This window comes from Mytilus trossulus, chromosome 6, assembly GCF_036588685.1.
Source record: "Mytilus trossulus isolate FHL-02 chromosome 6, PNRI_Mtr1.1.1.hap1, whole genome shotgun sequence".
NCBI lineage: Eukaryota > Metazoa > Mollusca > Bivalvia > Mytilida > Mytilidae > Mytilus > Mytilus trossulus.
In genome coordinates, this window is record NC_086378.1 from 77,505,936 (window position 1) to 77,532,010 (window position 26,075).

The following is a 26,075-nucleotide window of genomic DNA, read 5'->3' on the forward strand; positions in this document are numbered from 1 at the left end:
GGCGGTTGAAATAGACCGACAACAGTCGTCCAGAATCCTCTTGACGCATCTTAAGTGGGACGAGAGTCATGAACTGATGTCCGACAGAAAAGGTAGACAGAATAGCAGGTACAAAAACAACACTTGTAGAAGAAACTGTTAAACAAGTAGTAGGAGCTTACAGACTACAAGTAACAATGTTAGGACCACTGGTCCACAATAAAGCCAGAAACCTTTTTGATTGACCAGGAAAAGTTGAATAAGGATATATCAGGGGACAAGGTCTTAATCAAGACATTTCACGAGTTGGTTGACCGTTATGTAATAACCGTTTCACAAATGATATCGAATATGTTCCCTTCGTCGTAACTACAATCCCCTTCCCTTTCATGAATGTGACCTACCGAATTAGACTATTTACCGGATTTGATATCACATAAGCAACACGACGGGTGGATCTGCTTACCCTTCCGGAGCACTTAAGATCACTCCTAGTTTTTGGTGGGTTCGTGTTGTTTATTCTTTGGTTTTATATGTTGTGTCATGTGTACTATTGTTTGTCTGTTTGTCTTTTTCATTTTTAGTCATGGCGTTGTCAGTTTGTTTTAGATTGAATAGTCTGACTGTCCCTTTGGTATCTTTCATAACTAGCCGATGCAAGTAGAGTAAACCCTCAGTATTAGCTCAGCTTAGAACCAGGTAAGCTTTAACCAATAAAGAAGCCCGGGAAGATGAATCATACCCAGTGGTGTCAACTGGCCTGGAAACTGTAACATTGATAATGGTAGATACCTCCATCATAACCGACATAACCTGTATTAAGGGTATTGGCAAATGTTTTCCTGCCTTTTTTTTAGTTGTCATATCGGTCCTGTCTTTTTTTAATTAGTTTACCATGACGTTTTTACATAAATTATCATGCTGCCTTCTTTTACTCTAATGTCTCCCATCCTGCCTTTTTTCAAATTTCATCCTAGGATGTATAAAGGCATGATTATATGGGCACATGTCATCCCTTGTTTTTCATTTAAATTAAACTGATATTTAGGGATACCTCCTGTCAGATTTACGTACATGTATCTACTCAGAATTTATGATAAGGCATTTATTGATACATTGTATAACAGTGGAGAATTGTTTAGCATCACATGTAGTTGATTATAGTGAACCATCATTTTGAATAATTTTTATGGGAGATACCACAATGAAGTGAATGTTTTGACCTATTAAACAAGGATTACTTGACAATCCATGGAGATTTTTCTTAATGTCAGATTAATTAGCAATATTAACCTTGATTACATGTAATTTGTGTTTTTTGCTGTGCATGTACTTATTTTGTGTCATTGATTGATACCCCATATCACTTGTTTTACTATTACCCTGTTTATAGGATCATGCCCTATGTGCCTTGGTGATAATGCACTGAACATGATAAATCAATTATATATAATTGACACTCAACAGGATTTTAAATAATCAAAAATCTGCCAAAGTTCATGGATGCTCCACTCGCACTATCATTTTCCATGTTTAATGGACCGTTAAACTGGGTAAAAAATTTAATTTGGCAACATAATTAGAAAGATCATACTATAGGGAACATGTGAACTAAGTTTCAAGTTGATTGGACTTCAACTTCATCAAAAACTACCTTGACCAAAAACTTGCACTTCAGTTTTCTATGTTAAGTGGACCGTAAAATTGGGGTCTGAAGTCTTAAACAGCTTTAAAATTAGAAAGATCATATCATAAGCAACATGCGTACTACTAGGAAGTTTCAAGTCGATTGAACTTCAGCTTCATCAAAAACTATCTTGACCAAAAACGTTAACCTGAAGCGGGACAGACAAAGAACAAACGAACAGATGCACAGACCAGAAAACATAATGCCCCTCTACTATCGTAGGTTGGGCATAAAAATATTGATGTCATGGACTCACAAGTCAGATGGGTTACACTGAATTATGAATAATGATGATTTATAAATATAAGAAATGGAACACAAGCAGTCTGAACGACAATTTATTATTTTTTTTCTACAAACATTAATATATTTCACAACAAAAAGCACCTTTTCTTTGAAATATTATTCTATGTACAAATCTTGCCCTTCATAACTTTTCCATGTTACACATTCATTCAAAAATCAGGAATGTTCAAATAAGTATTCATGGTAAAAGATTCAACCTCTTCACTCTTAGCTTATCTATTTCACAAACAATCTATAAAAATCAATCATTCTTTCTTCCATCAGATCAATATTTTTGTCATATACTATATGAAATACTTTCAATCCATTTCACAACAAAATATACCTCCATCTGACAACATTAAAACGAATCTCTTGTTAGGCTGATAAATGATTATTACAAGTAATTGATCATTAAAAAAAAGAGTGTATGAATTGGATTGTCTTCACATTGATATTTCTACAAAATTGACTTATGAATAAAAACTAAAAAAAAGTTTCAGAAAAATATATAATCAAACTGAATGTCATAAACTCCACACTAGCCATAACTGAAAATCAAAGTGCTTGTTAGCACTGAGCAGTAAAGATTGCTTCAATTTATCAGTGGAAAGTAAATTAATTATTGCATTGGTTGTAGTTGATTTAACAGCAATTCTAGACAAAGGAAGATAACGCCAATTTTTTAAAGATGATGTAAACAATGAGATCATTCTATTTTTTAGATCAGATATTAGACTCCTACACCTTGTAAAAGTTATGGAATTTTCTTGACATGTGTAACAATATTTTGTGTGTTGAATCTCTGAGCATATATTACATCCATTAATTTCATGAAATGTTCGTGGATAGGATGTATAGAATGATTTGATCTAAACATTATATTTTGTGTATCAATGAATGTATTGATAAGCCTTGGAACATTTAGATATCTAGTCAGTCCAATAATGTTTTGATTGCATTCATGCAATCTTTACCTAAAAACTTGTCTGATACTTAATACCATAAAAGGGGTGTGTTCACAATGTACAAGAAAAAGATGTTTTGTGTATAAGCGTTTCATTGGTCCGATCTTTCTAAGCCAAATTATTTATATAAAGACAATCGGTCCGATATTTGTAATCCAAATTATTTATTTTAAGACAATCAGCAGATTTTAGTGCTTCCAATATAACAGATTGATACTTTTACATAATTAAAATGTAAAGAAATTAAATAAAAGTTTGGTCAAATCATTTCTTTACTTTACCTACTCCATTGAGTTGAGGTGCATCTAGGCTATGTAACACAGCCTTTACAAAGTGAACATTATTTATAATTTAATTGTACAACATACAATGGTACACAATACTACATATTTAACTCCATTTTTTCCCTTTTAAGGTGGTATGGGAGTCTAAAATAAAAATGATAGAATTTTCTCATACTTTGCCAAAACATAGTATCTATTGATATATGTTAAAAAATATAATAAAAATGATAGGTCATCGTGCATTTCCTCAAGCTACAGGTCGTGACAAAATGACATATTTTGTATGGATTATACAGGAAAAAACACCATTTTGTGATTAGAAACTAAACAAAATGATAGAATTGTTAAATACTGAAGGAAAAGATTGCTTTCAATCAATGCTTTGAGAATATCAAAAGAAAAGATAGGGTCACCGTATGTTTTTTCTGGCTAAAATTCAAAATAGGAAAATTCCATACATATCCTTCAGAAAATGCAGTTTTAGAGTTACCTCCCCTTAAAATGCTAATTTGATTTTTTTCTAAAATAACCAAAAATAATCAGCATTTGCAAAAATATTAATATTCATAAGTTATATTCTTATAAATTGGTTCTTTTAAATGAAAATTCACATTAAATATCTGCATTCCTGCATCAAATTTTGCCAACTTAATAAAAAATCTGGACCTTTGGTTCTCTGTTTTTTTTACAATCCATGATGGAGGAAGACATACCACCTTAAATTAAATCCAAACTGTGCATTACAAGTTGTCATTTCTTTTACATCACTGTGAAAACTTTAATTTGATTCACAAGGAGGAGATCATTTATTTGATTTCAATCTGTCAATTCAATAACAACTAAAATCCTCAACAAATCGAGGGAGTTCTTTTTTTCCAAATTTTACTTATTTTCTGACATTATTACTGCTTTTTTCATAAATTGATCTTGAAGTATTACTGCAAAGTTAAAAACAATTCATTTTATTTATATACTTTTGTTTAGATTTGTTATTTGTAATTTTGGATTAACTGGAATGCTTAAAATAACAGAAATGTATATTTAATTGGAATTAAAACTATAATGTTTTCCAAGCCAGAACACCATGTAGTTCTGCACAACACATGTAGATCAGCTACAGCACACTAATAAATGACATCACTCTTCCACTCCAAAATACAATATATAAATACATAGGATTCCATTCACATTCTAAGTACATGTCAATATGACAAAGTTTTACAAAAACTACTATAAAAACCATAACCAATTATACAATACTGTCTACCCATAGTCCAATCAATTATACAATACTGTCTACTTAGTCAAAGCCAATTATACAAAACTTTCTATTAAGTCAATGCCATTCAGATTTTTCACTTGAGCAATAAGTTGAGATAACAAAATTTCAGTTGTCTTTGCTACAACTGAAAACAAATCTTCCCATTCTTGTCACATTAATCAAATCTTATAACACAATTTATGCAAATTATACTTAAAACAGTTTTTTGATTAACACCCTCATACTTTTGTGAAAAAGGATTGTATCAAAAGAGGGGTTTGAAAAAAAATAGCTACCATGGTGCATTAAGATAATTTTCCTTGTTTTTTTCTAAAATATCATTCGTCTCAACTCGGCTGATTCCATTTAACCTCATCCGTAATACATAGGTTTCACTCACTGATCTCCTGTAAAGGAGGGGAATGAAGTATTAAAAATATTAGCACTAGCAGTAAATCGTTCAGATTCCCATGAAGAAATTTAAGGCATAGACACATATCACATACCGTATTACGGCCGAGGGATAGAAGGAGAGTGGCAGATTCTACCAAGGATTGCTGAATGCTAAAGTATTAGTAACAAGTAACAAAAGTGCATGTCAATGAACTCTCAAAAGTCTTCATACACTGACAGACAGCAAATTAGGACAGGTGTCAATCTAATTAAGAAGCTTGTATTATTTTCTTCTAACAAAACTATAAATATTTAATTACAGATATACATTTTGTAACAGACATTCAAATTATGTACAATTAAATATCAACAACTCATAAAACAGATCAAAATTATCAATGAGATCAATATGACCTGTATCAAATCTGACACAATATAAACAAAGAATAACTTAGAAAGCAAATCATTCTTAAGATTCAAGATTAATCATCTTTCAACATTTTTTAAAAAGAACAACTACCAGTACAAATAATCAATAAGAAAATCTTCATACACATTAAACAATCAAAGAGCTGAATAGCTCTGAGGGGAAAGACGGCCCTTGTTTCTTTTTAATTATGTTTTTGGAAAGGGGGGGGGGGTATCTTTTGATAGTTTTCATATGAAGAATGAAAAAGAGAATAGCTAGAACATGTAGAAAGGTTGACAATATTGAAATCAATTGTTGTTTATGTAATTTCATTTCCTTAGTTTGGGATTCAATTTGGACCAATGGAAGAGATCTGCATCTTCTAAATATAAACATTTGATTAAAGTTGATAGCTAATTATCTAAAACTCAACTGAATTCTCTCATTTTACACCAACTACAATATTTTTTGAAATCTTGATTGTGTACCACTGTACTGCAGGCTAGGGCCATTTTCATTTTTTTGTGACAGTACTCTTGGATTTTTAAGTTTTTTCTTTACAAAGTGTGGACTGAAAAATCTATTCAGTTTTAAATTCCATTGTTAAAGTTCCGAGTTACAACTCTCATCAGAGGGAATCAGGTACTAATAAAAAAAACAATATGAGTGATGTTAACTGTGTGAAGCTTGTTTCCAAATCTTAATTTTGAAATATTTGTAAAAAATAAATATGTTAAAACTACAAAATGCAAATTTTTTTTAATTTTTTTTACCATATACAATGTTTATGTAGGTACACAAAAATTTAGTTTTAATAGAAGACTACTAATCCAATGAAATGTCACATTTGAAGTGTTTAAATACATTAACTTTTATTTTAGTGGATAATTTCTCATCAATTGAGGTGCTCCTGAATTGGAGGAAGATTCTCAGAATTTTTACAGAAAAAAGTGGTCTCGCTAATTAGCAACAAGAAGAATTTTAGCGACAAGAAGCGACAAGAAGAATATTTTTTTCTTGTCGCTAAATAGTCTTCTTGACGCTTTTTGTCGCTTCTTGTCTCTAATTAGTGAGACCCGAAAAAAGTAATGAAATCGTTTCTTTCCCCTGTCTCATGTAACCCCACGATCTTTGTTTATTTTGAAAGTTGTTGACCTACAAATTAAAGTATTGTATGTTGATGTTTAAATCATCTACAGTAAACAATATTATGTTTAGATTTAACAAATACAAATTTGTAATTAGTGCACGATCTCTAAGAATGATTAAAATAACCAGTGAACTGGTGAAGGATATCCCTGCTTCTTCCAAGAATGACGTCACTATAAAATACAATGTAGGTTGGATATATTTAGAATATCTCGTCATACTAATTTTTCCGGATTGTAAAATAAACGTAAATAGTGTAAAGGAGAGTTCAAGATACGATAATTTCGTGAGAAACAGAAGGGAAATGTGTAAAAAAGTGTTTAAAGTCAAACTATTCATTTCTGGGTCGTCTACATTCATTTCTGGGTCGTCTCCTCTTCAATCTTAGTAAGATTTGTTGGGGGGTTTTCCAAACTATAACATGTATAAAAACAAAATGAATGATGCGAGGGAGTGTCACTCTGGTCAACCCCATAGGGGATTGACGGCTTGAAGCCGTCTTTCCCCAAAAACTTAAGTGTTCTTATCATAAGCATATATATGTAACTTTTTTCATTTGCAGTAGTTTTTATATATTTCATTCAGTTTCTGTTGTTAGGGCTGCTTCATTAAAATATATACTAGACCAAGTTGTGCTGGATCTCATTTTTGTGGGTGTAAAGTACATCATGGTACAGTGAAAATATGAGTGAATTCTAAGTCTTAATTCACCTCTAATGGTGATTACCCCATTTTAAAAGTGCCTTCCATGGCATGTGTACGGTACAAAGAAAGTGTAACAAAAAAAACCCACCCACCAAACAGCACATAATTATTAGATTTTTAACAATCACAGTGGTTTTTAATATTCAAAATAAATGAAAAAAAATAAGTAACTGAATCTATCAGCTAAACTGATCTGATTTTAAAAACAGATAAACAAAATATATCATCATATTGCTTTTATATATTTTTTTTATTATCAAGAACAGATTTATTGAGTTTTATAGAATTGATATATATTCAAAGAAAAAGTCTGTAATCCAATGTTTACTTATTGTGCACCACAATTAGAGTAAGAAAACTTTTTAAACTGATGAAATGACTCACAGACAAGAAAATTATAATGTCCCCTACCATCAGTGGTGAGGCTTGAAATAAGTAATCTTCAGATTTCAGTTCATTGTGTTGGCAATTAATCCATTTAAAGTAATAAATGTATTAAAAATCAATAATTCATATGTACAACAAAATGACATTTTCACATTTGTTTGATTTTTTGGCATATGTTTAAAATTCGTTGTTGTATGATCTAATAGCTTTAAATATATGAACTAAGAAAATATTCTACACATTCATGACATTGCAACCCTGGTGATTATCAAGCTATTAAAAATACTGAAATTGTTTCTTATAATCAGCTTGAAAAATACCATTTCTGACAATTCATTATGAAACATAAAATGTTAGATTTAAACAATACCTACCCCCCTCTCCCACCAAAAAAATAAAATAAACAAAAAAACATATTTTATTGGAATGCTATCAAAATACAAATTTTGTAAGAAATTGTTAAAAAAAATCAAGCTTCTTTTTTTTTTTAATTATGGGGTGTTATATGAGATGGAGAACAATTCAAATTATATTACAAAAATAATTAAAGTCCTTGAAAACACATAAAAATAGTAACTTTCAAGGTAATGAGTTCCAGAATTTTTAATTCATACCATTCATAAATGATTTCATACTTTAGTCCCTGTTCATATTAAAAAGAAAGACCTGAATTTTAATTTTATATCTTAAAGCTATCAGACTGTTTTATAATTGAAGACCCCCTTCTTAGTATTTCTTTCATTTTCTTCTCTCTAATTAAAACTAAAATGTCATGTGATCTTTCTTATACATAATCTTGTGATGGTATTGTTTGCCTTAGTTTGATAATATTACAACCATTGATTTTTTTTAACATATTGAATGCAAAGATTTTGGTGGTTTGTAATTAACTATTCTCTTGAAAAATTTATAATTCAAACTCACTTCTCCTAATTGACTGTCAAATTTTCATATCTATTTCCATTGTCAGAATACTTACTAGAAAAATCCTAAGCCTTGAAAACAAAACATATATGTCTTCAGACATTCCCAAAGCCTGCTGGTAGTTTAAAGGCTTTTAACTCTGATAACCCAAAAGATTAATTTAGAACACATTACTGTATATAGTTTTCCAATTTCCAACGAGATATTCTTTGATCTAAAACTGATTTTGATTGAAAGGAAAACTTGGCTGATTACCCATCTGACTTTGTCCTGGAGGCATCTGACCTCCCATTTGTCCATGCCCTATAGGAGGCATTTGACCTCCCATTTGACCTTGAGGCATCTGATTGCCCATTTGACTTTGTGACATTGGATTGTCCATCTGACTAGGATTAGGACCTCCCATCTGACTGGGACCTTGCATTGGAGGTCCATTTGGTCCTTGTCCAGGCATCTGGTTTGCCGGTCCTGACATGTTACTCTGAGAACCCATCTGACTTGCAGTTGGACCCATTGATCCTTGACTAGGCATTTTTTGGGGTGCAGATCCACTCATCATACTTTGATTCGGCATCTGCCCTCCCATTGACCCCTGACCTTGTGGAATCTGACCTGGTGCTCTATTATACATGGCAAACCTTGGATCCTGTCCCTGGTGACCACTGTACTGTTGATTAGGCATGTTAGGAGTTTGATTGTAACCTTGACCTTGTGGAAAATTCTGTTGTCCGCCTTGAGGAAAAGATCCCTGTTGATTTCCAAACTGGTTGCCTTGGTAACCTTGTTGACCATACTGACCTACAAAGAAATAAAGTTTAATTCATTTCAGATGAAAACAGATAAGTGATTATTGTCAAATTTCAAAATATACTTAAAACACCTTAATCTGAGAAGTGAAGACTAAATAGGGAATATAATTGTGTATACTGTAGGATGCCAATTTTGTATTTGCAAAACTACCAATAATACACTAGTTCAGGGAAAGCTTGTTCGCGACCTAGAATTCTGAGTGGGTCAAGCGTTTAATTAAAATTCATACGAGAATATGCGAGATATGGATGAACTGGGGGCAAAGTCATATATGGTACACATCAATATTCGATGTTTAATAGGTGTTAATTAGGACACCCGCCGCTTTCCCGTTTACCTGTGAAGTCGTTGAGTGTCATCTGTTTTTTGTTTGTTTATGTTTATATTAAAAAAAGTAAAACAAAAATATTGTGAAAAATTTCGAACCATAGTGTTTGAAAATAATGGAAAAAAATTGGAAAAGACATTTGAAATTACAGCTTGCAAATAACCAAAAACGAAATATTTGACAAAGAAGGACCTCTTAAGAAGGAATGAGATCCTTCAAGTCACTGGAGGCTGTTTAGAACTTTGAGGAAGTTTATGTGCAGAAATATCATTTCTGGCGATTGAGAATAATTTCCAGAAACATGCTGGTGTAATGGAATTAATTGACAAAACAGTATATCATACCAGCTGATCATACACTGGTGACACTACATTATTTATTCTGTTTAGCTTTTGTCGGGAAAATAGAGATAAGCAATCTAAACCATATAATTGTCATGTAAAACGGAGCTTTTTAAAATGTTGATGCTGGTCATCACACATAGTTGCAATGAATGATATTATGCGATGTATTCAATAAAAAAATAACTATGGGTTCATAAATGTTATGCTTTCAATATTGTATAAAGAATCTGATCGCTAAAACTTGGAACAGTTTATATGTTCCTTGTTCAAACCATGAAAAATAAGTTCCCATAAAATCAAACAGCTATAGGTCGTCATACGGAATGAAACTATTAGCCAAAAAGCCGCACCCACTTATAAGATATATAGAATGCCTTTACTCTGACTGTTGCATTTTGAACAAACGAGTACAGTCCAGCGCAATGTAGAACAAAATAGTTTCAATATTCATATATCATTATCATGATCTTGACCTGCATGCATATATGCATTTAACTTGCAACTGGACGTTTAAACAAAACGGTTATTGATGACTGCATGAAAATATTTAACCTCATACAAAACATGAAATTAACTGTTTAGGAAAAACGAAGTCCATCTAGTAGTAAAATACGGAAAATGTAAATAAATATTTGCAAAATTTTGCCCTGGATATATACTGAATTTTGGACATAAAGAAGCTTCTCCCCCAAAATCCTGAAATTCCATTATGTTTAACAACGATTTTGATGTGAAACAAAACTTTAACCACAGTCTGAACCTAAATGCTGAAGTAATCGGCGGAATCTATGATCGCTTAGTATCGCTTTAGGTAAGTGTCCCTTTCGCGAAACTTGTCAAAAAGAAGGATCATGTATGCCAAAAGATCCAAGTAAGCAGCTATTTCACTCATAAATCCTTTAGACCTCATTGCTTTTGACAAAATGACAACAATTGTTTTCTTTTTGTCCAAAAGGGGGGAGGGTAGCAACAGTAATATAACATTATTTTTTCGCATTTAGTATCATTTTTCTACCTACTTACGTGAATTTTCTGACACAAAACAAATATACGACAGAACTGTTCATTTGATGTATGTAATCAAATGTCAAACTATATATGTATATATATATATGTGTGAAAATTAATTTACTTTCTGAAGGTACAACAACAAAAAGTGTCTTTTTCTGTTTAAAATCTTAATAAATTTCATTGAAATTAACTAGATATTCTGATTACAATATCATGTATGCTTCACAATATATCAAAAAAAAATGCTGCACGACCCATGCAGATACCCTTCCTTTAAAAAATTGTCAATATCCGATGCATTTGAATTAAGCACCAAAAAATTATGTAAATTTAATACACGCATGCAATCAGGGATAGCATTTTGAATATATATGTTAATGGTACCTAACTGTCAGAACATGATTAGGATTTTTAAGGGTATATTAATTGTGTCCAACTGTCGCCTGGTGAGATTAATAGTTTTAGGTAAAACTTTATCATACCATATGGCCTAGGTGTTGATTGGCTTTTATTGTTATGACCAAAGATCAGTACCTTTTATGAATATAAAGACAATCTGCTAAATGAACATCACAGCACGAATCTGTCCATTTTTGCATGAAGGTAACACTCAAAGTCAGGTGACATATATCAAACCATTCCTTTTGTAATTTTTGTATTCACAAACGATATATATACATGTAAACCAGTATTTGCGTAGCGGCACACTTAGATTAAATGTTGAAGTTAGTCGTTATCTGAATACTCAAAGAGAAAATATAATATGTTGCAATATATATGTTTTGGAGGACAAATATCATTTTGTTTTATCATGTCCAACGTATAGACTTTTATATTTATTCTACTGTTCTTGGCCCCCAGTTTATCAAATCTCGTATCTAATTAGTTGATCGATCTTGCACATGCGCATTGTTTCCCTGAACTAGTGTATTGATTGGCAGATTGGCATTGATTTCTAAAACTTGTACATGACACTGGTGGTATAAACTTGATCTCATAATAATCTGGCAAGACACAAAAACTCTTACAAAAGCAGACAGACAAACTTGAATAAAGTTGCAATGTCCCCTAAACTATGCTGTGTTTGGAGTAATTAAGGTAGCAATGAACAGTTAAGAAAAAGTACTAAAATTTGCCCTTATGAATTTTACCATTCCCTTTTCATTGCTTTCTTGCAATATCAAGCTTACTGTTTGTGTCATATATGGGCATATGTATGGAATCAGAATCTTCCATATATTTTATTTCCAGTATATAAAATTGTAAAATATAATTTCTTTTTGGTGTATCCATGGCAACAATCTGCATCAATTTGTTATAAAATATTGCAAAAAGGGGGGGAAAAGATGTCACATATTTCCCCAAAATTTGGCTAAAATTAGAATTTCAATCGCTTGAAGTAATACCTTTTCTGAAACTGTGTACATATACCATTCAGCAAATCCAATGAAAATCATATGTCTTTCGTCTCATTTTTTTGTAAAATTGCGTCAAAAACTTCGTGTAGAAAAAGAGTGTTTGTAAACAGTACAGTAATTTCTGGACCGATGGTCGGTCTAGCTATGAAAATACGGACTGTCAAACAGAAAACAGCCCATAAAACATGTAAAAAATAATCTTGATGCTCTTATAAACCATCTTTGAAGGCTAAATTAGCACTCATCTGTCTTAAAATGAATTTTATTACACAATAACTTTCCTATTTGAAAAATCCACAGGGGCCATAATGCGAAACTAAACTCCTAACTGTGTATTGCTACCTTAATAGTAAATATTTTTTTCAAATTCTCCCTTTTAAATTATTTTCTGAGTTCTGCTAGCTAAAACGAGTAAAATGGCCTTTTATTTTTGAAAATTGGTTGAGTAATGAATATTTTATGAAGGTTAGCAGTTGACACTGAAACGCGACAAAAACTGATTTTAAGAAAGGTGCCAAGTCAAAGTGTAAAATCTTGTCTCTACCTCAATTTTTAGCCAAATTTTAAAAACTGTACCTCTTTTGTCAGTTTTTTTATGTTGAATATCATAATAAGATCTCTGATGATGCAACATTGTACAAAATTTAGCAATTTTAAGCATAAAAATGTTAATCTTTATGCTTATTCCATACCAAAGACTTGATTAAAAAACTTGGTGATAGGGAATCAATTTCTTACATCTGATTCAACTATACATTTAATATATGCCAAAATGTAACATGAAATCTTGATAAAAACAATAACTTGATATATTCGCAAGAAAAAAACCAACGCGTTCAATACTTAGGCTACTACATGCAGCCCAATCCACCAGAAGCAAGCGTTAAGCCGATAGAGTACAAATATAAGCCTAGTGTCAAAATGTCTAATTTTGGTTGCTAAGGACTGTAAACAATAAAATTGACACATATTGTCATTGTTAAACACTTAATTTACTCAGAAGTTGATTTTGAATCTAAATATCAATAGATTTGTGGCATGAAAAGCCTTAAATTATACAATTCTGAGCTTGGTAAGTATGCCATAAGGTAGCAATAAACAGTTAAGAAAAAGTACTAAAATTTGCCCTTATGAATTTTACCATTCCCTTTTCATTGCTTTCTTGCAATATCAAGCTTACTGTTTGTGTCATATATGGGCATATGTATGGAATCAGAATCTTCCATATATTTTATTTCCAGTATATAAAATTGTAAAATATAATTTCTTTTTGGTGTATCCATGGCAACAATCTGCATCAATTTGTTATAAAATATTGCAAAAAGGGGGGGAAAGATGTCACATATTTCCCCAAAATTTGGCTAAAATTAGAATTTCAATCGCTTGAAGTAATACCTTTTCTGAAACTGTGTACATATACCATTCAGCAAATCCAATGAAAATCATATGTCTTTCGTCTCATTTTTTTGTAAAATTGCGTCAAAAACTTCGTGTAGAAAAAGAGTGTTTGTAAACAGTCAGTAATTTCTGGACCGATGGTCGGTCTAGCTATGAAAATACGGACTGTCAAACAGAAAACAGCCCATAAAACATGTAAAAAATAATCTTGATGCTCTTATAAACCATCTTTGAAGGCTAAATTAGCACTCATCTGTCTTAAAATGAATTTTATTACACAATAACTTTCCTATTTGAAAAATCCACAGGGGCCATAATGCGAAACTAAACTCCTAACTGTGTATTGCTACCTAAATCATTTGTGTCATTGATGGATACCCCATATCCTTTGATTTTCTATCAGATAATTTTTTGGCAATATTATTAAAAAAAATAAACTAAAAAAAATGTCTTGAACAGTTTAAGAATAACTTTAATAATTTTTTTAACTATGAAAAAATGACATAAATGTGGTGCACACTGAAAAATCTGCATAGCAGGTTAATTAAAAATGTGCAAAAACATTCCTGATAATTAATATAAATTTAATTTTCAAGGAGTCAATCATGAAAAAAAATATTGATGATGTCACTTTTAATTTACGAGATAAAATTATGTCTATGAGCTGATAGACTTGAAAACTTTCAGCCAATCAGAAGACATGCTACATTTCTCTTATGATACTTCGTACCTTGAGATGGTCCTCTTCTATAGCCAGACTGCATTGGCATTGCTGATCTTTGACCTTGACTCATTATTGGTCCCCCTTGTGAGCTACTAGGACCAGACATCATTTGACCTTGTGACATCATAGGCTGTTGTTGTGGTCCCATAGGCTGTTGCTGTGACATCATTGGCTGTTGTGACATCATAGGTTGTTGTTGTGACATCATAGGCTGTTGTTGTGACATCATGGGTTGTTGCTGTGACATCATGGGTTGTTGCTGTGACATTGTTGGCTGTTGCTGTTGGGGCATCATTTGTTGTGATTGAGACATCATAGGCTGCTGTTGGTTACTGAAGTTACCTTGTTGCATTCCATATGGCTGACTTCCCATTCCAGTCTGAGACTGATCTGAAATTGTAAGAGATAATGTTACAGAAAACACATAGTATGTAATGATGCTTAGGTGTAAAAGGCAGAGTTGTTTAACATTGTCTTATCGGGGCCTTTTATAGCTGACTATGCCGTATGGGCTTTGCTCATTGTTGAAGGTCGTAAGGTGACCTATAGTTGTTAATGTTTGTGTCATTTTGGTCTTTTGTGGACAGTTGTCTCATTGGCAATCATACCACATCTTCTTTTTTATATCTTAGGTGTACAAGGCAGAATTTTGAAGTGAGGTAATTCATTACATTTTCTTGTTGAGGGTTTCAAATGAGAAAATCACTATGGTCATACTAAAAATCTTTAAAGGCATTTGGTATAAAGCATTCAGATCTTCTACCCCTTGAAAAGCATTATTCAAATAGTGTATGCTGTTGACAACAGAACTAGATTATAAATTCATTATGTTAATAGTTCAAATTGTTTTCATCATCTTAATGCATACATTCCTATAGAAAAGTTGTACTTGATGAATATTTAAATTCCTAGAACCTTTGTAACCACTAAAATTCAAGAAAATGAATCCAAAGTTAAATAATGAATCCAAATGTTACACCAGGGAAATTTTTATGTAAGGCATGTATCAATATGCAATTACATTCAGAAATAAATCCTTGCATCCATAGCATGTAATAGAGACCTAAAGACATACTTTCAAATAGAGGATGATTTTTTTCAAAATATGAACAGTGTGTATAATAGTAAATAGAAATAACCAGAATAATAACATGTCACATGTACATTACCTTGTGCCCTTGGTGGCCTTCCATTGTTTTTTACTCTTTGGTTTGGTTGTTACCTTTTTGACACATTTCTCATTTCCTTTCTCTTTCTTATGTTAAAAATTACAAGTTATTTTATATAATTAAGTTGTCAAACATTAGTATATCAAAAATAAAACCCAACTTACTATAGACAGCCTGTGGAGGCATAGATTGTGCCATTGATCCACCTTGTGGTGCCATTTGTTGTGGCATTGGTCCACCTGGTTGCTGACTTGGCATTGGTCTAGACTGGTACCCTCCAGATCCAGGCATGTTAGGAGCACTGGTTCCTTGTTGCTGGTAACTACCTTGTTGAGCTGGTATCTGACTCCCACCTGCTGTGTCCCCTAGGAATTGTATATAAAAGTTATAAATCCTTATCATCTGACACATTTACTAATTTCAATTTACCAATTTTTTTATAATCTATACAACATGTACAATGTACAGTAAAATTTGATACATACCTTTTTGTGCAGTTTAAATAAAGTACTAGAATGATGCCAAATTTGTGTTCAGGCTAGTTACAATATGAGTAAAGCAATGAGTAATGAGGAAAATGAGTCAAATTGTATATGTATGGTATAATTAGTTCAAATACAAGACACTGAACATTATCCTGTGCAGTAAAACATCTGTTTGTTGTCATATTGGCCCTGTAGGTATATTTCAGAGGGAAAGTAACTTTCTATGTCGTTACTTATAAAAGGCAACTGATTAGGCACATTGCTAGGTTGTCACATCTGAAAACTAGGCTGCTATTGCTGTGCTATGCTTTCTATTTTTTAACCAAAAAAATGAATCTAATTTGGCAGTTGTGGTCTAGGCTGCTCCTTGAGATGTGGCATCTGATTTGGCATATTGCCAGGAGGTCATATCTGAGCATTAGACTACTGCATTATGTATACTTTGTATATTTGTATGTTATCATGTTGCATCTGATTTGGCATATTGCCAGGAGTTCTCATTGAAGAAGTACACATATAACACTGTATAACTGTATTATGTTGTTTTTGTATGATATAACTTACGATGTGGTATCTGATTTGGCTTTTTGTATCATGATATAACTTACAATGTGGTATCTGATTTGGCTTTTTGTATCATGATATAACTTACCATGTGGTATCTGATTTGGCTTTTTGTATCATGATATAACTTACAATGTGGTATCTGACTTGGCTTTTTGTATCATGATATAACTTACAATGTGGTATCTGATTTGGCTTTTTGTATCATGATATAACTTACTATGTGGTATCTGATTTGGCTTTTTGTATCATGATATAACTTACAATGTGGTATCTGATTTGGCTTTTTGTATCATGATATATAACTTTCTATGTGGTATCTGATTTGGCTTTTTGTATCATGATATAACTTACAATGTGGTATCTGATTTAGCTTTTTGTATCATGATATAACTTACGATGTGGTATCTGACTTGGCTTTTTGTATCATGATATATAACTTACTATGCGGTATCTGAATTGGCTTTTTGTATCACGATATAACTTACGATGTGGTATCTGATTTGGCATATTTCCAGGTGGCCTCATCTGAGTACTAGGCTGCTGTGACTGTGGCATGTTTGAGTCATGATACTGCTGCTGTTGTCCTGGGGGCTAAGAAAAAATGAATATGAATTTGCAAAGCAAACAAATAAATGAACATCACTAAAAATAAACTGTTGACCTTGAGACAAGTCAAGTATGTTTTCAGATTTTATAGTACAATGTGACTGAAAATAATACACCTTATCGCTTATCCCAGCTGACAAACCGCTTGAACTTTTGACACATTCAACATTCAGTTTTCCAGTGTGGTGTCAGATATTTTATTTTATGACGTCAAAATTTTATAGGAAGCTGTGTAATATACAGCAATGGCGGACAAATAGCGATAAGGTGTATGATATTAAAATTAGAATACATTGTACTAGTATTTTTAACATTAAAGATTAGAGTCTTAGACCAAATTTTTCTGTCTCCTGTGTCCATATTTCACCCTTCACAAATTTTATTTTTTTCATTTTTCATTTTGATATTTATTTATCATGTTCATGATGTTTATGTGTTAAAAAAAAAAGATTTTTTTTTAATCTAAATGATAAATAGGAAACATGAAATGTTAAAATAAACCTGAGGAGACAGATTTAATTAAAACCATGCAATACAATGAGAGTCAATGAACCATGACTGGTGGTTGAGTGTTAAAAAGAAATTAGATATTCTTATACTTATAAAAATGCATACATGTACCAAATGTCATTGGCTAACCGGGCCAGTATTGTTTCCCCCAAACTGACAAATTTGTTTACATGTGATTTCAGGACCTTTTATAGCGGACTATGTTGGATGTGCATAGCTCATTATTGAAAGCCATACACTACAGGGACCTATAGCTGATTTTTTTTTGGTGTTATGTGGTCTTTAGTGAAGAGTTGTCTCATGTCATTGGCGATACATGTACCACATCTGCGTTTTTATAACAATTAATACATGTAGTCTCAATTGAAAAAAAAACCTAAGCAAATTACACACTTTTCATCCAAATGTGACATGTAAAAAACATGCTGAAGAAGACTGACTCAACTGTTAAATAAACCAGATCTCATCTGGTACCTTAGTTATATACTTACAGGGAGAAGAGCTTGCAAGTTTTGGTTGGAATCTGCTAGCGTAGCAAGGTAAACCAGATTTCTATGTAACATCTGTTGATACCTAAAACAATTGACATTCATTTTACATATTTATTAAGTAACATGTATACATATTATATTTATTGTTCTCCCAGAATTTTCAATATCATTGTAGCACCATGGCAATTTAACAAAGTACTGGTTTTTCCAAAAAATAAAGCACTATTCATTTCCTACATGAATCTTTGCAACTTTGGTAACATTCTGTCCTTGAATAAGTTATGTAATTTTCTTGACAAGAATAACATTATTTTGTAACTTGAATATCTAAGCATATATGTCATAGAAAAATTTCTAAGGTCATGGATAGAAAGTATACAAGAGGCTGTCACAACAACAGCAAACCGGATTTATTAACATTTATTTGTGTCCTGGCAATATCACAAGAACCATTACTGATGATAAGTGAAAGTGAAAATCGTCAATATCAAATTTGACCTCTATTTTGTCATCAGTATCAACATATTAAAATTTGAAAAGCTTAGATTGAATGGTTCGTGAGTAAATGCAACGACGTGAATGGAAACACCATTTTAAGATCTTTCAAGAACCATAACTCCTGAACGGTAAAAGTCAAAATCGTCAATAATGAACTTGACCTCTATTTTGTCATCAGTAACAACATATTAAAATTTGAAAAGCTTTGGTTGAATGTTTCATGAGAAAATGCACAGACACGACTGGAAACACCATTTTTCAATCTTTCAAGAACCATAACTCCTGAACAGTAAGTCAAAATATTCATTATTGAACTTGACTTCCATTTTGTCACCAGTAACAACATATTAAAATTTGGGAAGCTTCGGTAGAACAGTTCATGCGGAAATGCATGGACACAACTGGAAACTCCATTTTTTAATCTTTCAAGAACCATAACTCCTGAACGGTAAAAGTCAAAATCGCCATTATTGAACTTGACCTTCATTTAGTTGTCAGTAACAACATATTAAAATTTTAAAAGCTTTGGTTGAACGGTTCATGAGTTAATGCACGGACAACATTTGATTGCCGCCCCGCCGCTCAGCATCCCCAAATCAATAACCGACATTTGTGACACAAAAATCTGGTTAAAAATGCTTAATGTACTAAATTTTGAGTAATCCAAAGGTAGTGATAAACCTTTGAAGATTTTGATATCAAATCAGTCCCATAGGGTTGTTCCTAACATTTGGTTGAGGCAAACTAAAGTTAGAATTAAGAAACAAAATATTAACCAATGTTATCCAATAGAAACTCTAGAAAAGTTACATGTAAAATGACACCACAAAAATTCAAACTTGATCTGTATTTTGTGGTACAATGTAATAAGCATTGTGTATAAGTTTCATAACATTTGGTTGACGAAGTTTGTGGTAATAAGCATTTTGTTGCAGCAAACTAAAGTTAGAGAACGGAATCCAACTTTGGGACGTACAGACGGACAAGGGTAAACTTAATGCCCCCTCCGCTAAAAAAAGGGTTGGCAATGAGATAGATAACATACTTAACTAATCAGGTTGATGGCATCTTAGTATTTTTGTCATCATGCGAGAAATAAAAAAAAACCCCTGTTTACGAACAAGATGAACACTAGCTAACTGAACAATAAAGTATGTGTTTACTTACTGCATACATTCTGATGCCTTTCCTTTGTTCTGGTAATCTGTGATAGCTTGAATCAACTGGTTATTCTCATCAAGCATCTACAAATATAAAGATGAACTGACTATAAAAAGTGAACCACAGCAAGGACAGTTCTTCCAATTAACATGATTAACATTAATGTACATTTGTATGTGCAAATGATGTGTACATTGTCAAAAAAATGTACATCACACTCATAGACCATAATCAATTGCAGGATCTGACCTAGTCACCTTTCAGTCATAAAAAAATCAATGTGCACATACATTTTGTACCACATTATTTGTGCTCGACACATAAAATCCAGTACTTTTATTTATTAATTTGTGAGTCAGAGTATAATAATGGTTCTCAACATTTTAATGAATGGAAGGCTTTACAAAAAAATGTATGTTGTTTAAATACAAAATGTATATATATCAGTAGGACAACCCGAAGGGCCTGAGCAATTTTTGACATGTTGTTATTTTTAAAGAGATATAATATCTAAGGATTCACTATTGCATGATTTTGAATGAATTTTTACTTTAAAAACAGAAACTCTTCCAATTTCTAAATCTACCGAATAAAAAATTGAGACCCCTTCATTAAAATGGGAACAATTTTTTTCCCTGACTTTAACATGTTTAACACCCCTGTTCTTTACGAAAATCAAAATCTGAAATTCTATGTTCAGATATAAAAAAAAAAAATTTCCCTTTTCATGTTTTATCTTAATTTTCGATAATGAAACGTATATGTGAACTAAAATATTTTTCTCATATACATGTAGATATGCTTACAATCAACAGAATTTATTGTTGGTACTTTGTGAGTTTGTCGCAAACAAATTTAAAAAAAATATACAAAAACGCATTTTTCAGTTTTTAGTGTTTAAATAACTGAGCGCCGCCAAATCACATTTAGGCCAAAAAGGCACATCTGGTTGTCCTACTATACTGTATCTCTTATTTAAAAGTCATGGATATATTTGGTTGATTCATAGAGGATTTGAAAGATTATGATACTAATTCAGGGTCAAACAATATATTAGATGATATTAATACTGTCAGGAAGATGTGCTAAAGAAGCTTAATAAATTAAAGACAGATAAGTCTGCAGGACCTGATGGTCTTCATCCAAAAGTTTTATACGAAATAAGACATGCAATTTGTTATCCCTTGGTTGAAATTTTTAATAAGTCTAACAAAGAGGGTAAAGTTCCAGATGATTGGAAAAATGCCAGTGTCACTAATATTTAAGAAAGGGAAAAAGCTGATACGGTGATACCTGCAGCTGGTAATTACAGACCTGTAGGTTTAACATCAGTAGTACATGTACATGTATGTACATTGTAAGATCTGTGAATCCATTATTAGAGACAATATCATGAAGTACATGTATATGCTCATGAACAATCTTTTTACAAGTAGATATAGTCAATATGGCTTCCGTCCTGATAGATCATGTGTTACTCAACTCCTGGAGGTCATGGATGAGTGGTCAGAATAAATTGATAGTGGTTTTCCACTGGACTCAATTTTCCTTGATTTTTCCAAGGCTTTTGATGTATTTCATACCGTGCCACACCAGCATTTATTTTTGAAACTTGAAAAAAACTTGGAATAAAGGGCTGTAATTTGAATTGGATAAAGTTTCCTATCTGGGCATAATTAATGTGTTCGTATAAATAACATGAATAACACAATTTCAACATGGTCAGACGTGGTGAGTGGTTTACCACAAGGAAGTGTTTTAAAGTTTAGGACCAGTTCTTTTTTTTAACATTTATAAATGACCTTCCTGATGTAGTATAGGGAATAGTGAAAGTTTTTGCTGATGATTGTAAAGTTTATTCTCAAGTCTCATCAGATTATGAGCGCTGAAGGTTACAGGAAAATTTGGAGAGTTTATGTGAATGGTCAGAAATGTGGAAATTAAAATTTAATGCTGCTAAATGTAAAGCATGTAAAGTATTGCATATTAATCCTGACAATGACCTGCAATATCGTTTACATTATGCCATGTTGGATGAATCTGTAAATTTTATTGCATTATCTACAGTGAACGAAGAAAAGGATCTGGGAGCAACTTTCAAGTCTAATTTGAAATTTGAAAAGCATATAAGTGATATTCATATCAAACCCAGAGAGTGTTATCTCTTATTCATCATTCTTTTGATTACATGTACATGGATCAGGATATGTTTCTCACTATCTACATGTATAAATCCATAGTATGTCCGCTATTAGAATATGCGACATGTGTCTGGTCACCATACCTTAAAAAAGACATTCTTAAACTGGAATCTGTACAAAGAAGGGCCACTAAACTGATAAAAAATATATATCATCTTAGTTATGAAGACAGACTACATTCATTGTGTTTGCTAACCTTGGAATATCATAAGGATAGGAATGATATGATACAAGTCTACAAAGCGTTGCATGGTATAGATGATATTAACTGGATGAGCCTATTACTTTAACACCATCTAATTTGAAATTTGAAAATAATACAGTACTAGAGGTCACTCCTTAAAACTTTTTAAAAAACAGATGACACATATATACTAAATACTTTTTTAATTAAATCAATTACAAACGAAAGTGAACCAACGCCTGGTGAGTCTGTAGTACGGTAGAGTCCTTAAAGTGGATACCCGAGGGTATGCAGGGACGTTATGATGAAAAACATAAAATGTAGAGAGTCTTATAACAACAACACTTTAGGGACTGCTGCAGAACTTTATTAATCGACATGTTTCGGTGCCTCGGCATCGAAACATGTCGATCAATAAATTTCTGCAGCAGTCCCTAAAGTGTTGTTGTTATAAGACTCTCTACATTTTTTAATTAGAGTAGTGGATCAGTGGAATAACCTGTCTGATTTAACTGTGTGGCAAAGACTTTGAATAATTTTAAGTCTGCATTAAATGGTGAAAATTGTATAAATTCATATGTTCGTGTTAAGTGTTTAGCTGCACACCTACAATGTAAATAAGTTTTATTTTTAATAAGTTTAACAGGTTGGAAACAAACCCCATGTACAATGTATGGTGGTTATACCTGTAGGGTACACGACAACTCGTACTTTCGGCAAGTCGTACTCAACCAACTCATACCCTATTTTTACCAACTCGTAACCATGTTTTATTTGATATTATTTATCTAGTTTATATGCATAGTTATTGTAACTTTCTTTCGTATATCATTATATAGCAATATACAAATAAAAAAACAACTTTCCTTGTTTATAAAATGCAATCATAATTGTTTTAAATAAGCTTATAAAAAGCTAATCGTTATAATCATTACTATTCCTTAGAATTGATTGTTTGAAATTGTTTGGACGGCAATTTATTTGATATGCACATTAAAATAATTATGAGTACACAAAATGCTAATCAGTGGTCATTAGTGGATAACCGTGATACCTACAAAAATAGAATGGATTTGTTTAAAGAAGAATAAACAGAGAGAAGTAAATGAAAACAAAAAAATCGGTATAAGTGCGGCACTATGAACATCAAAGGCCGTTGAGTTATACTTAAACAATCACCATCCTCACCGAAAAGAAAATGCATGGCTTAAACGTTGTAAAAACCAAGCTTTTGAGAAAAAATATATAAACTATGGTGAAATGTATGATCATCTTCAATTGCAATCATGGTTCGTCCACGTTGTAATGCATGTACAAAAAAATGTATGCAAGAAGACGGTTACCATTCGACAAGATGCTCTTCAATGTGAGCATATTGGGTACAACTAAGTAGAAGTACGAGTTGGTTGAAGTACGAGTTGCCGAAAGTACGAGTTGGCTGAGTACGAGTTGCCGAAAGTACCAGTTGACATGTATCCATACCTGTATAGAGGGTTTGTTTTAATGTAGAAGATGAAGAATATATATAAATATATTATGAGACGAGAAATTGCATTACAACATTCCAAGATGAGGGGTCAGTAGTAGCCTTTGGCTGATTTAACGATCCGAAGATAAAGGTATAAAACTAAGTATAAGGTATTCACTGGTCTTGAGTGAAAAGGCACCCTCTTAAAAAAAATTCTGGATCAGCCACTTAATATAGCCTAGCCTATAGCAATATCCATGGTATCAGGGATCTAGTGTGTTGCCGACAATTAGCAGATTTAAATCCATACGTATTGACTTAAAACTATGCCGGTCTATGCAGACTATGGTTACGTGAAACAATGGAAGATTTTTTTCTGACAGTTTTTGATTTTCAAGACCGCCACGGCTTACCTTTTGAATTTGTGCTTGATTGGGTTGCCCTTTCTTCTGCTGAGGTTGAACAAATGCTAGTGACATGATGATTATACCAAAAAGAGAGGTCAGAGAGCTTTGTCAATTTTTTCCTTAAATTTTTTAACCGCGTCAAACTGGCCCGCAGTAAATAGAATTCTAAAATCTATTTTAGGAAGCCAAGACGGTTTTATTTCGGAAAGAAATTCCGTAAATGTTTCAAGAGAAATTATATATCCGAGGGGGATAGGACCTTAATTCGGGACTCCGGGATCGGGTGTTTTTAAGCTAGTGATTCAGGGATTGACCCTTTCGGGATTCGGGACTTCTTTTTTCGAATTTTGGGATGTCGGGATTTATATAAATTTATTCAAATTCGGGACCTCTGAATATCGTGTTTTTAAGCCAGGGATTTCGGGATCTGGACTCCTCTTCCCTCCCATCATATCTGACATATCTAATAAAACGAGGGGCGCTAGGCAATTATGTACAAGATTTACCCAGATGTCGATATCGACGATATCGACAATGTCGACTCGATGTCAGTGATATTGTTTGCCTTAAATTAATGGAGAATAAAGGCTTTTTCCCCTGGAGAAGAATCCCAATTTGAAAAAAAAATGGCTTAAAATTATTCCCAAAAAGACAACTTTTTTTCCCTAACAGTGCTGTTTCAGTAGTAATTGTGCATGAATTCAAACTGAAAAACACTCATTTATTTTTTTTCATAGCTAAAATTACTATATGTGCAGATTTGAGGGTCTATTTATGTATCATCACTGACAAAAAGGTGTCTTATTTCAAAGCAGGGTTTGACTCTTGAAATGGGGTCTGTAAATTGAAGTTTCAGTCAAATTCATGGTTTATTCCTAAATTCCCAATTTGATGAACATTACGAATATTTTCCCAATAAAAACGGGTAGAGGTACTTTTGAAAAAAGCCAACAATATCACTGGATGTTTAATTCATTTAAACATACATGATGCACAAAGACATACTCAAATGTCGAATTCATCGATCCCGACAATGTCGACACGACATAGAATCGATATAGATTTTTGTTTTTTACATCAATTACAAATCCAGACATACCAGAGGTCGATCTGTCAGAGGCAAGACTGCCAGTAATTTTTATGGCACTGGCTACGGTTACATGGAAATGTAACAATAATAAAAATATTATTGTTACATTGGAGATTAATTGCCGGAATGCAAAGTTGGGTAAGGAACCGATTAATTACGAATGTAACAATAATTATTGAGGCTACGGTTACATTGCGTTATTGTTACATGAAAAACAGCAATATACGCTGGATTTATTAAATTTAAATCTTCTATAGTTTTGTTGCTTAATTCTTTCATATGTACCAAATAATACTTGTAATAATGACAAATTATAAATATTATTATTCAACAAATTGTGTTTGAATAGTTTTACGTATTAATGGTTTTTGTGTCTCTTTAAGATACTGCCCCAAATCAGGAGCCTCTGGCCTTTGTTAGTCTTGTATGATTTTTAATTTTAGTTTCTTGTGTATAATTCGGAGTTCAATTTACGTAGCGTCCATTATCACTGAACTGGTATACATATTTGTTAAGGGGCTTGTTGAAGGACGTCTCCGGGTGCGGGAGTTTCTCGCTACATTGAAGACCCATTGTGGCTTCGGCTGTTGTATGCTCTATAGTCGGGTTGTTGTCGCTTTTAAGTTGACACATTCCCCATTTACATTCTCAATTTTAATTCAGATAAGTAGTGTCAAAGGCGAAAATTATAGTTCAATGGTTTGTTGTTGGGAAACGAGTCGGGCTGTATTTAACTGCACACATATTCTGATAACTGTCATTATACTTTGAACA

General features: G+C 32.4%; 1 protein-coding gene across 1 annotated transcript; it reads right to left on the bottom strand.

Moving 5' to 3' along the window:
* Positions 1-1,990: 1,990 nt before the first annotated feature.
* On the bottom strand, positions 1,991-24,384 carry LOC134721907 (protein SSXT-like). Its single transcript, XM_063585195.1, has 7 exons — positions 24,218-24,384; positions 19,958-20,034; positions 18,293-18,374; positions 17,171-17,276; positions 15,798-15,998; positions 14,471-14,854; positions 1,991-9,229 (listed from the first exon to the last, which is right to left on the bottom strand). The coding sequence occupies exons 1-7, from the start codon at positions 24,281-24,283 to the stop codon at positions 8,646-8,648; spliced, it is 1,500 nt and encodes a 499-aa protein (XP_063441265.1). The 5' UTR covers positions 24,284-24,384; the 3' UTR covers positions 1,991-8,645.
* Between the last annotated feature and the right edge of the window lie 1,691 nt (positions 24,385-26,075).